At 49.4% G+C, this 16,285-nt stretch overlaps 2 protein-coding genes across 7 annotated transcripts; both read left to right on the top strand.

Moving 5' to 3' along the window:
* Positions 1-2,617: 2,617 nt before the first annotated feature.
* LOC132455571 (zinc finger protein 397-like) lies at positions 2,618-7,551 on the top strand. Of its 3 annotated transcripts, none has more exons than XM_060049460.1 (9): positions 2,618-2,684; positions 2,904-3,102; positions 3,315-3,517; positions 3,816-3,920; positions 4,131-4,226; positions 4,351-4,461; positions 5,018-5,135; positions 5,851-5,985; positions 6,205-7,551. In XM_060049460.1, exons 2-9 carry the CDS (start codon positions 3,057-3,059, stop codon positions 7,350-7,352), a joined length of 1,962 nt encoding a protein of 653 aa, XP_059905443.1. In that variant the 5' UTR covers positions 2,618-2,684; positions 2,904-3,056; the 3' UTR covers positions 7,353-7,551. The 3 variants fall into 3 exon arrangements, with proteins under 3 accessions (XP_059905443.1, XP_059905442.1, XP_059905441.1); XM_060049459.1 differs by having other exon boundaries at positions 2,620-2,684; positions 2,877-3,102; XM_060049458.1 differs by lacking the exon at positions 2,618-2,684 and having other exon boundaries at positions 2,691-3,102.
* Positions 7,552-10,238: 2,687 nt separating this feature from the next.
* On the top strand, positions 10,239-15,719 carry LOC132455572 (zinc finger protein 696-like). Of its 4 annotated transcripts, none has more exons than XM_060049465.1 (9): positions 10,239-10,319; positions 10,804-10,956; positions 11,081-11,283; positions 11,495-11,599; positions 11,840-11,941; positions 12,268-12,378; positions 13,411-13,531; positions 14,084-14,236; positions 14,488-15,719. In XM_060049465.1, exons 2-9 carry the CDS (start codon positions 10,920-10,922, stop codon positions 15,366-15,368), a joined length of 1,713 nt encoding a protein of 570 aa, XP_059905448.1. In that variant the 5' UTR covers positions 10,239-10,319; positions 10,804-10,919; the 3' UTR covers positions 15,369-15,719. The 4 variants fall into 4 exon arrangements, with proteins under 4 accessions (XP_059905448.1, XP_059905445.1, XP_059905447.1 ...); XM_060049462.1 differs by having other exon boundaries at positions 10,254-10,405; XM_060049464.1 differs by lacking the exon at positions 10,239-10,319 and adding an exon at positions 10,355-10,673.
* The last annotated feature ends 566 nt before the right edge of the window (positions 15,720-16,285 follow it).

Here is a 16,285-nt window from a genome sequence, read left to right on the forward strand (position 1 = left end):
ATCCTCAGGCTCCATGAGATCAGATGTCAACTAAAAATAATTGGTGGGCCAAAGTCAACACGCAGGATTTACCGCTTTCATTTAAACAACCAATCTACTGCTCAATTACAACCGGACACTGTAATAAGATATCACAACGTTATATTAGGAAGCAGGATGGAACCACAGACAGGCAAATGGACAGACAGACAGACATACATACAGACAGACAGACAGACAGACAGACAGACAGACAGACAGACAGATATTATTACAGTGATGTTGCCCCGTGTTGTGCAATAGCCCAAGTCAAACAACCCCAGTAACACCACCAGTTAGCACCAGTAACACCACCAGTTAGCACCAGTAACACCACCAGTTAGCACCAGTAACACCACCAGTTAGCACCAGCAACACCACCAGTTAGCACCAGTAACACCACCAGTTAGCACCAGCAACACCACCAGTTAGCACCAGCAACACCACCAGTTAGCACCAGTAACACCACCAGTTAGCACCAGCAACACCACCAGTTAGCACCAGTAACACCACCAGTTAGCCATAGTATCACCACCAGTTAGCACCAGTAACACCACCAGTTAGCCATAGTATCACCACCAGTTAGCACCAGTAACACCACTAGTAAGTACCAGTAACCCCAGTAACACCACCAGTAAGTACCAGTAACACCAGTAACACCAGTAACACCCCTAGTGGCGCTCTGTCCGACTCTCTGTGAACAAAGGGCCGGTCAGGTAGAATCCCCGGCTGGGTCTTAGATGGTCCCCCCCCTTATCGTCACCTGATCAGTCCGGGGGGGGGGGGGGGGGGGGGGAGCTTATGGGAGACAAAGCGAAGACCCGAGCAGGCAGCATCCTTATCAAAGCCAGCGGGGGGGAGAGTGGAGGAGTGGGAGAGTGGGGGCGGGGGGGTGCTGCCGAGGCTTCTGGGTAAAAATAGAAACGGCGCAGCAGATAGGCATCGATTTCTCTGCGGGCGTTTGCGGGCCCCGATTGACAGCCGCCGCCGCGCCGAGCCGCTAAGCCATCGAGGGAATCCGCCAGACTGCGCACGAGGAGATGAGATCGGGAGATAACTTCTGACAACCCCCCCCCCCCCCCTCTTCCTCGCACCGCCAGCCCTCTCTAATCACCCCTGTTCACCCCCGCTGCCATCACCTCCATCTCAAACTCCTCATCGAAAAAGTAATTACCGCACACACACACACACACGCACGCACGTGTGTGCGCTCACACACAGACGTCACCCCTGACACGCGCAGCAACCCGACCCCCACCCTCCCCTTAACTCACCACCCTTTCCCCACATGACACTGGCAAATGCCTGAGCACACCCACACTCAGACGCACGTGCATACACACGCGCGCGCACACACACACACACACACACACACACACACACACACACACACACATACGCACACCGGCACCGCGCTGGCACATGCCAGAGAACACACACGCACACACACCTCAGCACACCCATGCACCCGCGCGCGCGCGCGCACACACACACAGACACACACACACACACACACACACACACACACACACACACACACACACACACACACACACACACACACACACACAGCCCTTCCCTGAACAAGTAATGGGATTCTGGCTGGCTGAGCCTCCACCTGGCGCGTTTCTCCTGCCAACCTCAGTTTCTGTGCTTACATACAAAATACATCTGCCTACACACCATCCCAGCCCCTCAAAGCGTCTCCAGCACTCAGCTCAGCGTCCACCGTGACGAGAGGGAGGGACCGAGGAACGTACAATCTGTCAATATTTGAAAAACTCCATCTTGAAATATTCGAGTGTTTTGTTTTCACGCGTCGTCTCTTGTTCTTCGTTTTAGTCTTCCCCTCAGTGAAGACGATGATTACGATGATGAGGAGGATGATAATGATGATGATAATGATGATGATGGACATTAGCTAGGTACGGTTTTATTAATGATCAAACTTATGCAATGACACAAAAGGAAAACCATTACAATATAGAGAAAGCTTCTGTAATTGTAAGAATGGCATATCATTTCAACTTTTTATTGCAATTGGTTTTATATATCTTCTTTTGCTTTTAAACGTTAATGGGTTTTAAAGGTAATGTATGCAATGAATTTATAACTGACACATCTTCCCTGTTGCACAAGCCATTTTAAATGACAATCTCGATACTAACTGCATTAATAACTGCCCAAATATAATGCAATATCAACATCTCTTCAACAACTCAATATTTTAAACTTTCTTCAGTTGATTCCTCTAGCTCCAAATAAACTATTTATTTAATTAAGCATTAACGTTAACCTGTTACTAATATTATACAATATGTTTTGAGAGTTCATTTAACTTATTGGCCTACTCTTTCTATTGTATTATTTCAATTCTGAGTACGGTCACTCTAATAGCTAAGAGTATGCCTATTCCGCCATCTAGTGGTTAACTAGAATAATTGTTTTAAAATCATATAGACTCACCAGAACTGTTCTACACCTGCTGCAGTTTATATATTTTATCTCGGTGCTTTTAATATTTTCCAAAATTATATCGACGGGAGAATTACAGGAAAATAATGAAGCCTTAATCATGGTGATATCGAATCTGTCTGTATGTACTTTTAATTTGAAGGATAAAAAGCCTGACCCGGAAAATAACCGGAAAAAGATAGCGCTTACAGGTAAATGTTTATATTGTTGTTTCTTGTTGATAACTATCAAAAAATGATAAGTTAATCAAACCAACTGAGTTCGAGTGATGGCACTGTTCATCATGGATAGATAAGGGTACAAAACACCACAAGTTATATCTTTAGTAAGCCACGTCTGTCCTTCTAAAAGGAAACATGTTCCCCCTTAATGTTGTCCGTCAGACCGTTCCCGTGTCTGTTTCTCACAAGGTTCCTGCAACATCTCAGAAGCAGAAAATCGGAAAGTGCTGTTGAAGCTGCTGCGTGTATCGTCGTCTTGAGCCAATAGCTGTGTCAGATGCAAAAGAAAAACCCGTTTAGGAGAAGAACCAGAAACAGAACCTGAACCACCAGATAACCACCATGGCCGAGAACAAGGAACTGGAACTAGCCTTCAAAGCGGGCACAGGTTAGTTTCCATCTATCCTCGTTTCATTAGACTTAGATTTCAGATGTTTCTTAATTTCTGTGATGAGCATACTATAGAGACCTATCCTATACTATAGTAACGGTTTACAGAAAGAGAAATGTTTAACTTCTGAACCCTGCCCGTTAGCCACTTGGTGTATAAACCAAACATGTCCAGATGGGGTCGTAACACGAGGTTATCTCATCTTCTAGACCCTCAGCTCCCGCTGGCCTCGCTGCGTCTTCTTGTCCCTCCCCTCCGCTTGATGTCGGCGTGCATGTGGCGCGTTGCCCAGCAACGCAACGTACAGCAGTACGGGAAGCTGGCGGAGTTCGTCACCTTGGTAACGGAGATGGTTCCAGAACTTCTGACTCCCAGGCAGATGGCTGAGCTTGTATTGGGACTGCGGGCGAGGGTCGGTACCTTCACCTTCATGTGGTCTTTAACTATCATATTTAATTGGCAAGAATTGTTACTAAGGTATAGTTAAAAGGTCTGTCCGATAAAGGTGGGATAGGATTTGGGGTAACTTTGTGTAGCAGGGGTCAGAAGAAAAACACTATAATTTTGTCATCAGTTATGTATATTCTATTCGCTATGTTGTAAAAGAGGTGCACGACCGCAATGAGACTTAAAGAACAGATCAAACCTTTCATTTGGATCGAATGGGCCGAATGAGTTCATTTCATGGGCTCTTCTGAACTGCTCTCCAGCTCATCCTGGAGATGCTGCAGTGTGAGGAGCAGTCAGACAGTCCGGCGCTCCAGAAGCAGCTGAACAGCGTCCGCCTGCTGAAGACCAAGGGCCCAGGAGAAGAGGTAACGACCCTGCTGATTGGCTCAGGGTTCAAACCCAGACTAACCGGCTCATTGATGACCTCTGTCTGAAGTCAGTCAGGGTGGGGATGACATAGCTAAACTCAAAGGGTAAATAATTACGTTTTGCTGTTTCTTATTGCTGTAAATCAAATATGTGTCCAGATATAATGCTGCATAACAGAGCGAATCATGTGTGTCTCCTGCCGACAGCTCCCAGACGGAGAGGTGGAGGAGTCAAAGAAGGCGTTTGTAGAACTGGTCCAAAAATTGAGGGACAAACCAAGTGAAAAGAAAACTTTTTTCAAGGTAAGGGTTGATCTGTTATTGTTCTTTAAAGATCGTCCCTGCCAACATATCCACTTCATCGCCATCTGGTGGCTGTGGTTTTGATATACTTTTAATAAGACGTTGTCTTTATTTTTCCCTGCAGAAAGTCTTCCCGGAGCATTATGGATCCCGCTTCGACACGACGCTGCAGGTGGTGGTGTGGGAGTTCCTCTGTCGGCTGGAGGAGCTGCTCCCGGTGTCTGGGTTCTGTGAGGTGGGTGTGGGGGTGTTGGAGAGGAGACCTCCGCTTTAGTCCTCTTGTTTACCCCTGGCTCGTCAGATGAAGAGGCTGATTCAGACCAAAGGGCAGGTTCCAAGTCTGTTTCTTCCAAACCGACCAAAAAGTCTCCCGTTCAATACTCTGTTCTTGGGCTGACGCCGGAAACCCAAAGAAGCAGCTCAGACCTTCCGGAATCCTCTGCCTGACGACGCACATATAACAGTTTATCAGGACATGAGGAGGGCTTTCAGATACCTACCATGACCAAATCTCTCAATCAGTTATGGTTATTAAGTGTTTCGGTTTTCTTATAGTTGGCATTCACCAGCCGTTAGCAAACTGAAACACTGTTCCACAGCCAAATGTGGAAAAATGGAACGTACGGGTATTCAAATGCATATTTATTAAAATCACAAAAAGGTCAAATTAAATGTCACATCTTCAGTTTTACCAGAAAGCTAACTTTTATCTCATGTTTTGGAGTCCCGTTCAGCCCAGTAGAAGCAGTCATTGCCCTTTCTAATCATAGAAGCTGTCCTTCATTGTTCAGGTGGCCTCCAACTTCCACCTTGATTCCCTGGACCCCGATGCTCACCACTTTATCTCCGACCCTGAAGACTTTACTACTCTTCTGAAGCATCGACAAAAAGGCTGGAAGTTGAAGAAGAGTAAGATCCTGCTTTTGTTCGCTTTGACTTTGTTTGTGGACCATGCACACAATTTGCATTTCCTGTTGGTTCATTAGTTTTATCACTTGCTGAATTCTGTCATTTCCCTGAGATCTCGTTTCCTTCCTCTCCTCGTCTGCCTGCGTTAGGTTCCTCAGGTCTCCTTTCTAGGTCCTAGGACACTGGTTACCACCAATGAGGGCCTGAATCTCCCTGTTGCTATCCTTTTCGGTTCCTTAGGTCTTCTTCCTAGGACACTGGTTACCACCAATGAGGGCTGGCCTGGCGAAGGCCAGACCTCATCTCAATCGACATTGAGGAGAGGTCTGGGAACCACACATTCATTGTCTCCTATTGGAGGCGCAGTTTACAATTGCCCGGAGCCGTTTATTGGGCGATACGAACGTCTATCATGAGTCTGTACGTAGCTCATAGCCAATCGTATCGATTATACCAGATGACGTATGCAGAGCGACAGGAAGTCGATGAGGAAGAAGACGATGGGTGTGTCGCGTAGACGCCGTCATCGTCTTGCCGTCCCTCCCCGTTCTGTGATTGGTTCCCCATCTCAGGCGAAAATCGGATCCATGGAACCCAGGCCGCCTTTTCGCCTGAGATGGGGAACCAATCACAGAACGGGGAGGGACGGGGCATAGCCGGGCTAAAGGAGGGGCCTGAAGGTCCCCGTTCCTAACGCCGCGCCTCTCCCCCCCAGACCCGCCGTCCTTCAGCTCCCGGGTGCTCCTGTCCTCTCTGGCCTCCAGGCGGCTCGGCCTCCGGGCTGAGGACTACTTCATCGAGGAGGGGGCAGCGAGGGAGAGCGTACCGGGGCTGGACCTCCGGGAGCAGGGTGAGGCAGACGCCCAGACTGGTCCCTGTGTTTCCGTAGGACTTGAACAAAAGGAGTGCGGCTTCATCAGCAGCCTCACGGTGTTGTGAGCGTGTGAGGCTGAGACGTTACACACCGGATGCTGTTCCTTATCGGACCACGTCCCGGTGAGTTCGTCCACGGTCTGTGGAGACGCACCCCCACCGGGCTGAAGCTGTGGCTGTGGTCTTTCCTCCACAGACGTCACGGCCGCCCAGCGCCCTCCACTCGATGGAGACGGCGAGGAGGAGGAAGATGATGAGGAGGAGGAGGAAGAAGAGGAGGAGGAGGAGGAGGAGGAAGAGGAGGAGGGGGAGGAAGAGGAGGAGGAGGAGGGGGAGCCGGAGGAGCCAGAGGTCATCGGTTCCTCCCCTCCCGCCCCCCCCCTCGCCAGCGGCAGCCCCCCTGGCTCCGCCCCCGTGGCCACCCGGAGCCAGTCCTGCCCGTACTGCGGCCAGAGGTTCAGCAGCTGGGCGGACCTGCTGGGCCACCGCTGCAGCGTGCACGGCGCCATTGGGCGGGGCTTCCAGTGCGGCCGCTGCCAGAGACAGCTGTTCTCCCAGAAGGCCCTGACGCGGCACCTCATGGCGCACGCCACGGGGCCTGAAGGAGCGGGGCCTGAAGGGGCGGGGCTCGAAGGGGCGGGGCCAGGGCTGCAGTGCGAGCAGTGCCTGCGGCGGCTTGGCTCGGAGAACGCCCTGAGGTCGCACCTCCTGGCGCACGAGCAGCAGAAGGCGGCGGCGGCGCGGAGCTTCCAGTGCGACCAGTGCCAGCGGCAGCTGGGCTCGGAGAAGGCCCTGAGGAAGCACCAGGCTACGCACGGGGTCAACCGCTCGGTGGTCTGCCCGCAGTGCAACAAGGTGCTGAAGTCGGTCCACTGGCTGAAGACGCACCTGCGCCTGCACACCGGGGAGAGGCCCTTCCCCTGCACCTTCTGCGGGAAGCGCTTCAAGGAGAAGGGCGTGCTCCGTGCGCACCTGAAGCTGCACGGCGCCGAGTACGCCTACCTCTGCAGCGAGTGCGGCAAGGGCTTCAACCACATGACGTCGCTGGTGCAGCACAACCGCATGCACAGCGGGGAGAAGCCCTTCCCCTGCAACGCGTGCAGCCGGCGGTTCGCCTCGTCGCAGCGGCGCCGCGTGCACCAGCTCATACACACGGGCGAGCGACCGCACCCCTGCACCCACTGCGACAAGAGGTTCCGGACGGGCAACTCCCTGACCAGGCACGTCCGCACGCACACCGGGGAGAAGCCGTACCAGTGTCTGGTGTGCAGCAAGCGCTTCCAGCAGAGCTCCAACATGAAGATTCACATGCGCGTTCACACCAAAGAGAAGAAGAACGCTTGATGTGTTCCTGTTGGTCGGTGGCGGGCAGAAACAATCCCAGGGAGACGCGTTGGGTTCTTATGGTCTGTCCTGGACACGCCCACCCTGGCCACACATGGAGATTCTCAGCGGGTACTTTTGTGGATGACCATTTATTCTAATAGGATTTTTTTTTTGCAGAACTCAGTTCAGAGAAAACAATAAAGAAGGTTTAAAAGCATATTTGCCGAATGTTGGGATATATTGGTGGAGAAGGAATTCACAGCAGGGGGGGGGGTAAGGTCAGCTTAAGGTATGAATTATACAAGAATATAAGGTAAATATATGTACAATGGAGCCAAATGTGAAACACTAGATATTAGCTGGCTTTCCTTGGTCAACCAGTGTTGGCATTCTGAGGACATTTACACGTGTTCCTCTTTGACGTGTTACTGAGGTTGCGCCCCTCGTTTAGGTATAAGGGGCCCCTCAAAGACGGCCTGCCCCCGTCACGGTGTGAGGAAACGCCCTCCCATGGCTCCTGGTCTGGCTTTAGAATGTATATTCTGTAGGCTCCAAATTAGAGTTAAGGTAACTAATCCATACACCGGTTAAAATCAGACGGTACCAGCTTTAGGATTATGACTGTATATGCCATGGACTAATAAAGTGGCGTTATTAACTATTACAACTGCATATTTTACTGTTTAAATGAATATTGCTTTCGCAGTGCTCATCTCTTAAACCCATGTGGTAAGTCATGGTGATTTAAGATCACGTTAATAAAAAAGGCGATGAATGGATTTTAATGAAAGACCTCACTTCATGCAACTAATGTTTAATATGTCAACATTTTGGACGTAGTGCTTGTAATTACTGTATGAAATGTATCTTGGATATCGTGGGCGTGAACGTCCGAGGCCCCGTAGTTTAGAGCATTGTGATTGGCCAAGGACATCTTAGGGATCACACAATTAGGATATAAGGCGGAGCTCCGAGATTGTTCGCGAGTTCTTTGCAGGCAACTCAGATAATGTTACTCTGCGGTGGCAATAAAGCCATGCTCATTCAACCCTAGTCCTTCTCAAACCTCTCGTAATTTGTATTTAGTATTAGATGGTGGGTTTTATCCACGACACTACAAACCTTCAAAGTGGCCACTACGTTCTTTTACTATTTCGCACTAATTAAAATGTATTTGCATGACTTTTAATAGTAACGCAATAAATCTTTGTACAATAAAAAAATTTCCCTTCATCAATCTTTCAAGTAGGTGTGGGTTAACTTGACCCCGCTGGTTAGGTTATGGTGACTATTTCATCTTTATAGTTAAATATACTCCATACACAATATACCTCTGAAGAATAAGTCCCGCCTCCGAGGCTCCTGGTTCCATCGGTCAAATGTCTTGGTTTTTGAATGATCGTACATAACAAACTCTGTAGGTGGCGAAGAAGTAAAAGCTGCTCATGTTTTGAACAACACACTTTTTCCATCTAGATTCCACTTGGGTTTTGGATTGTCGGTGCCGTTAAAGTAGCATTTATAATCGTTTACTACTTTAACGGCACCTACAATCCAAAACCCAAGTGGAATCTACTTCTTCGCCACCCACAGTTTGTTATGTACGATCATTCAAAAACCCCATGTTATTTCACAGGCTTTTGGCATGGAACCAGGCGCCTCGGAGGCGGGACTTATTCTTCAGAGGTCTATAGAGTGGCGAAGTCACGCCCCTTCCGGTAGGGCTCATGGGACCTATGAGATCGAAAAATATGAATGGGTGTCAATGGAGAGAAAATAATTATTTTCTGGTCCCAGTCTTTATATGCCCTGGATTACACATATGTTGTTTGTGGATTTAAATGATAATTTTTCATGCAAAGAAAACTAAAAATGTTCGTGAAGAAGTTTGATAATTTTAGGTTTTATGTGAGGCCGCTTTGTGAACTACAGCTCTTCGCTGCTCTCGACGCATATGATATACGTCACCACACCCGCCCTTGGAACTCGGCACAGAGATGGCGATCTCTCTGCCCCATTTCACCGCTTTTTCCAAGGGGAGGATAAAAGCATCGAAAGAGGTGAAAACCATTATAAGTCGGGGCACGTGCAGAATTTCAGTGATGCCGATGGGAAGATTGTCGGTCTTCTCCACGCCAGTCGCAGGGAGCGTGACGTCACATACGAGCCGTGCACATACTTCGCCACTCTATAGAGTGGCGAAGTCACGCCTCTTCCGGTAGGGCTCATGGGACCTATGAGATCGAAAAATATGAATGGGTGTCAATGGAGAGAAAATAATTATTTTCTGGTCCCGGTCTTTATATGCCCTGGATTACACATATGTTGTTTGTGGATTTAAAGGATAATTTTTCATGCAAAGAGTTCGACCGTTTATTGTGCAATTGTTCAGATAAAGGCTGTAGAGAAAACACAACGAGAAAGACTACACGGCTCGTATGTGACGTCACGCTCCCTGCGACTGGCGTGGAGAAGACCGACAATCTTCCCATCGGCATAACTGAAACTCTGCACGTGCCCCGATTTATAATGGTTTTCACCTCTTTCGATGCTTTTATCCTCCCCTTGGAAAAAGCGGCGAAGTGGGGCAGAGAGATCGCCATCTCTGTGCCGAGTTCCAAGGGCGGGTGTGGTGACGTATTTCATATGCGTCGAGAGCAGCGAAGAGCTGTAGTTCACAAAGCGGCCTCACATAAAACCTAAAATTATCAAACTTCTTCACGAACATTTTTAGTTTTCTTTGCATGAACAATTATCATTTAAATCCACAAACAACATATGTGTAATCCAGGGCATATAAAGACTGGGACCAGAAAATAATTATTTTCTCTCCATTGACACCCATTCATATTTTTCGATCTCATAGGTCCCATGAGCCCTACCGGAAGGGGCGTGACTTCGCCACTCTATTGCGTTAATTAACGGAGGAAAAGGGAGACTCATACAGCAACAGAATGAGATAACATATTACAATCGCGCTACAAGGTATTTTATTTTGTAAGGCAGCATCTTTGACCCGGATGTACAAATCGTGGAGGATAGGATCACTTGGATCATGTTGTTGTTATGAAGTCAGTGGGTCAGACTTTAAATTGTTCTTGCTTTATCTATTCCTTTTATCACAAAATTGAATGTAGGTTTGTTACATGTGTCGCCATAAAACTACTGGTGTCATTGAACTCACTTCTTGAAAGAAGAGGAAAGGAAACAACGAGCTTAACTAATATTTATACTGTCAACGTTGCTTGCGATCCATACATGTGTACCGTTGTCTGCAGGCGAGAGAAGGCTTTACCTTGTCTCGCTTTGACTCCTTTGACTGCCTAGGTTAAATCTATGGTAATCACTGTTATTTTAACGCACAAAGTGTGGCCAGTAGACCCGCCCATCGATATAAACTATCGCACTATTCAACAGCCTCCACTGCTCTTTAGTCTGCTGTATCCTCAGCCTTCCTCTTTCCCTCCAGATCCATGCGACTATCGAGGAGAGCCACTGACGCAACCATCATACCGGGGAGGCGACCGTCCAGACCCCGTTGGGTTGAACCAGAACCAGCCGCCCGGTGGGTCGAGAGCAACGACGATGGCTGTCAACAACGACACCTTCCTCGACGGCACAGGTGTGCGCCAATCATTCAATTCGTTTTAATTGCAGGCGACGTTTTTATTTCAATTGTTAAAAGTTAATGCAATGAAACAAAACCACCGAAATTAAAGTCATTACTTCTGCTTTATCGGTTTCAGACGCTCAGCTCCCGCTGGCCTCGCTGCGTCTTCTTGTCCCTCCCCTCCGCTTGATGTCGGCGTGCATGTGGCGCGTTGCCCAGCAACGCAACGTACAGCAGTACGGGAAGCTGGCGGAGTTCGTCACCTTGGTAACGGAGATGGTTCCAGAACTTCTGACTCCCAGGCAGATGGCTGAGCTCGTATTGGGACTGCGGGCGAGGGTCGGTACCTTCACCTTCATGTGGTCATTAATCTGCTGCAAGAATCTAGCGAGCCTTGTTCCCAAGTTACCTAGTGCAAGAATCACTGAACCAGAAGTGCAGACACTTCGTCAACATGTCAAGTGTTGCATACGGGGTTATCGTACTGAATGTGCATGGTAAAGGTATCGTCTGATTGGATAGCTCCAGACCTAATGAACGTGTTCTCCAGTTCATCCTGGAGCTGGTGCAGGGGGACGACGAGTTGGACAGTACAGCGATCAGGGAGCAGTTGATCGCCATCCAGCTGTTGACAACACAGGACACACCGGAAGAGGTACACATGGGAGATGGGTTCATAAGATAAATGGTTCTAACCCTAACCCTTTTAATGGTGCCTGCAGGGTTTGCTGGGTGATGTTTGTTTTTGCTTAGTTTGTTACTCTTGTTACTCTTGTTACTCTTGTTACTCTTTATTTTAAATGTTGATCCAGTTTGTTTCCCGTGTATTTCTATGTGTCCCAATATACAATAAAGTTTATGCGTTTGCACAAATCAATGTTTTTGTGTTCTGCAGTTCCCTGACGGAGAGCTGGGTGTTTCAAAGACGGCCTTTGTGGAACTGGTTCAAACATTCACAGACAAAAAGTCTTTCAGAAAAAAATATGATTTTTTCAAGGTGAGGGATGATTATTTTTTTGTGATTTTTCAGGACCATAGAAACATCACGGGCAGGGACTACACTACATGATGATCATTTATTGATCAGTTTGTTGGGGTGTTCTCTCACTTTCTTTAAATGAACAATAACACTTCTTATCTTTGCTCACACAGTAATACCCTGATACACTTTTTTTGGCCAAATGATCTGGACACTTGGTTTAGGCCCAATCCCATTTCTACCCCTTACCCCTCCCCCTTCAAAACAAGGGGGAGGGGTAAGGGGAAGGGGTAAGGGGTAGAAATGGGATTGGGCCTTAGTCTTCTTCCCCCGCTCTCAAACAGAACGCCTTCCCAGAACACTACGGATGTCGTTTTGACACATCTCTCCAGATCCTTGTGTGGGAGTTTCTGTCACGGCTGGAGGAGCTCCTCCCAGTCTCTAGTTTTGTTGAGGTAGGCTGTCATACGTTTAAACTATGTGGTACTACTGGAAATTCTGCTGGAATTAGAAACGCGTTTAAAAAATGTGCTTTGGGCTTAGAGTTCTGTTATTAGTGAGGGGGAGGGAGGGGCTTCGTTCAGACTGAGTCTTTGGAAGTTGAGGATTTCCCTCCGCCACAATCTCCTTAGGCCCCGTCCACACGGAGCCGAAACGGGCGAAAACGATCCGGTTTTGTTTTATGCGGTTCGGGAATATCTCCGTAAAGACGGAATCATTGCAGAACCGCATCGAGCTGTAGAAACGCTGTAGTAAATATTCAGTCTCGAGGAGATTCAACCATTTAAATTGAGCAGAAATACTTTTTAATGTACAGTTAGTAATTACATTCATCAAGGGGCTGTATTTAAAGCTACAAAAAGAATACAAATAAAATAATTAGGTATTGTGTACAGTCCCACCTAGAAGTAGACCATCAACACTATAATTAAGGCTTCTGCAGGATCAGCCTGCGCACAATTAAACAACTGCTGACTGACCTAACAGGTCCGATCAGGTTACCTTCTTTTTCGTGATGTCTTAGCGACATTGAAAGGTCACAGCAGAGTGGAACGTTTTAGGGAGAAGGGTGAAATCCTTGAGTTTTAACCCTAAATCACGGTGGTATTTTAGTTAGTGATCTAATACACGTTCAAATAAAAAATGATTTTTTGCTCACTGGCTCTTAGGTAAAACATAGTTCTATAATATTTAATCAATGTTAAGATCTCATATGTTTAACCTATGTTAATATCTCATATGTTTAGATTATGTTCGGATCAACTCGTATGTTTAAACTGTTAATATCTCATGTTTAGATTATGTTTCAGAGATTGCCAGGGTTAGCAGCGAATACACCAGTATAGGCTGTAACAGTATCTCTTAAGGAAGAAGAATCACGACGGCCCCAAAGTTCATGTGCCTACTTTAGGAAGGAGGATGTCGCCCCCTAGTGGTGACTCTACTGAACCCCACGCCCTCACTGGGACCTCTCCGTCCCTGCTCAGGTGGCCACCCACCCGGACCTCGACTCACTCGTCCCCCGACTGGAGGAGTTCGGATCAGACACGGAAGATTTAAGAACGCTCTTCCAGCACCCAACCAGAGGGTCAGCGAAGTTAGAGAAGAGTAAGTCAACAATGTGTCAAGGTGCTGTAGGTGAGCCATCATTAGATATCATCGGGGTGGCGTTTGTTGGCTGACAGGTTGCGAGCCATTAGTGAGTGAAATGCGCGTGAGAATATACATTTCAGCTAATTTAGATTTTAGACAACTCCCTGCTCATGTTAAGTAAGGCGGATTCCCTGAACCAATCAGGGAAGAGATGCCCTGATTGGTCCAGAGAAACCATCTTGTCTGTCAATCACAGGTGTGTGAAATGCAACACATCTCAATCCTCGAGAAAGCAAGCAGCAGCATTACAAGAGGAAGTCTCTCTCTCTCTCTCTCTCTCTCTCTCTCTCTCTCTCTCTCTCTCTCTCTCTCTCTCTCTCTCTCTCTCTCTCTCTCTCTCTCTCTCTCTCTCTCTCTCTCTCTCTCTCTCTCTCTCTCTCTCTCTCTCTCTCTCTCTCTCTCTCTCTCTCTCTCTCTCTCTCTCTCTCTCTCTCTCTCTCTCTCTCTCTCTCTCTCTCTCTCTCTCTCTCTCTCTCTCTCCTCTACTGACCCAGCTCTCCTCCCCAGACCTCTTCCCCTTCAGGTCGGCCGTCATTCTGTCCTCGCTGGCGTCCAAAGGGACCAGCTTGACCCCGGGCGACCCCTTCAGCGAGGAGGGCGAGGGCGCCGCCCGGCTGCAGGAGGACCCGTCTCTTCTCGGCCGCTCCTCCGGCCGCCACGGTGAGGGGGTGAATCTGACGGGCTGCAGATGTTCTGTGGTCAGTCCAGCTGCAACACGACGGGGATGGGCGGGGAGAGGGGTTCATGGGAGCGTTGGGGTTCTCCCTGCCCTCGCACTGCTCTCAGATCACAACACGCGGCGTACGGCGCTAACCCGGTCATCGTGAGGCCGATTCCCTACGACGAAACACACGACCCCGGCGCCAAGAGGCTCACGCTGTCGACCCCCCCCCCCCCCCCCCCCTCCGCAGACCGACCGTCCGTCCAGGCGGAGCCGAGCGGCGACCGAACCCCAGAGGACGTCCGATTGGCTGACGGTGGTGGCGGCGGCGACGCCCAGAGCGACACCCCGGGCTCCGCCCTCGACGGCGGCCGGAGCCACTCCTGCCCCCAGTGCGACCGCGCCTTCCCCCGCTGGCCGGACCTCCTGGAGCACCGCTGCCCCGCCGCGCCTCCCCCCCAGCCCGCCCCGCCGCGGCGCGCCAAGCAGGTGTACCAGTGCGAGCGCTGCCCGCGGCGGCTGGTCTCGGAGGGCGGGCTGCAGAGGCACCTGCAGGCGCACCGGCGCGGGGAGGAGCCTATCGTGTGCCCGCAGTGCGGCAAGACGTTCACACACCGCTCCTCGCTCGCGGTACACCTGCGCCGCCACTCGGGGGCGCGGCCCTTCGCCTGCTCCGTCTGCGGCAAGGCCTTCAAGGAGAAGGGCGTGCTGAAGACCCACCTGCGCGTGCACTCGCCGGACCAGCCCCACCTGTGCAGCGAGTGTGGGCGGGGCTTCAGGTACCTGACCTCGTACGCGCTGCACCTGCGCAGGCACGCGGGCGTGAAGCCCTTCCAGTGCGACGGCTGCGCCCGACGCTTCTTCACGGCGCAGCAGCTGAAGGAGCACGGGCGCGTGCACACGGGCGAGCGGCCGTACGCCTGCGAGCGCTGCGAGAAACGCTTCAGCACCAAGAACCACCTGAAGAGACACGTCCGGGTCCACACCGGGGAGAAGCCCCACCGCTGCCCCTACTGCGACAAGGGCTTCACCCAGCAGTCCAACATGAAGAACCACCTGCGCGTCCACAGACACGACAGCGCCAGCAGGAAGAGGAAGCCCCCACCGTTAGGGGGGCCGGGGGGGCCCTGACAGCGGGATGTCATTGGATGGTATCCTTTGGTGAACACAAGATATCTGATGGTGAAGTCCCCCCCAGAGCATCATGCAGACGACAATGTACCTCTGAATGTAAACACTGTGTGCTGACACTATTACTGGTGTTATTCCATTAGCACTCTTGGCCGTACTATAGCGGGTTGATTTGCGTTTCCACTCCCAGTTTAAACGTTCCGAACTCTGCCGAGGCCTGCTCGAGAAGGACCACCTCCGATGTCGGGCCTGTGGGTTTTCATAACACTACGATTGCTGCCATTTTGTTGGCTGTACTCGATAGAAAGCTGTGTGATGTTATATTAAATAAATCATCACCTGGCAAAAGGGTGTCACTGTTTTTGTACTTTTTTTTTATTCACTGGGAATTTTATTTTTAATTGAAAAAATAAACATCGGTCATCATTTATCATTCAAGTTTGAAAGTGCTTTATGTGAAAGTATGCCATAGTGCATTTAGTAAAGTAACGTTTTGTGAACCTTCAGTGAGGTGACCATGGATGCTCTGGTGTTTCCGCTGGTGGTTCTTCCACTGTCTGTTCCCCCTGAGAAGTGTCTCCTACTTTTGTAAAATGTATTATGAAGATGTCCTATATTAAAATGCAATATTTTAATTTGAACTACTGAGCTCAGTGGTATTTAGTAACAATCATACGAGCAGTAATTTAACTAAATCCTGACAAGGCATTAAGGTTCGATTTAAATAGACAAATAATGCCTACTTCACTCGTACACACTCCTTAAATTCAGTTCCTGTACCGACTGGTTTAACCCCCACAGTTAAAGGCACCTCGCTTTTTGGCACAGCGCGCTCCTGCACTAATGACTAACGAAGGAAAAATGATAACATCCACACGTTTTGGAATTACCCATGGACCCATTTGCTCCAGACTTTT

This window comes from Gadus macrocephalus, chromosome 4 (assembly GCF_031168955.1).
Source record: "Gadus macrocephalus chromosome 4, ASM3116895v1".
In the NCBI taxonomy this organism is placed as follows: Eukaryota; Metazoa; Chordata; class Actinopteri; order Gadiformes; family Gadidae; genus Gadus; species Gadus macrocephalus.

Bases quoted from the DNA above. Each gene is read 5' to 3' on its own strand.
- LOC132455571 (XM_060049460.1), top strand. From the start codon at position 3,057: ATGGCCGAGAACAAGGAACTGGAACTAGCCTTCAAAGCGGGCACAG. The intron at 3,518-3,815 runs GTCGGTACCTTC...ACTGCTCTCCAG, and splicing joins TATTGGGACTGCGGGCGAGG to CTCATCCTGGAGATGCTGCA. The intron at 4,227-4,350 runs GTAAGGGTTGAT...TTTTCCCTGCAG, and splicing joins AAAAGAAAACTTTTTTCAAG to AAAGTCTTCCCGGAGCATTA.
- LOC132455572 (XM_060049461.1), top strand. The intron at 11,284-11,494 runs GTCGGTACCTTC...CGTGTTCTCCAG, and splicing joins TATTGGGACTGCGGGCGAGG to TTCATCCTGGAGCTGGTGCA. The intron at 12,379-13,410 runs GTAGGCTGTCAT...GTCCCTGCTCAG, and splicing joins CAGTCTCTAGTTTTGTTGAG to GTGGCCACCCACCCGGACCT.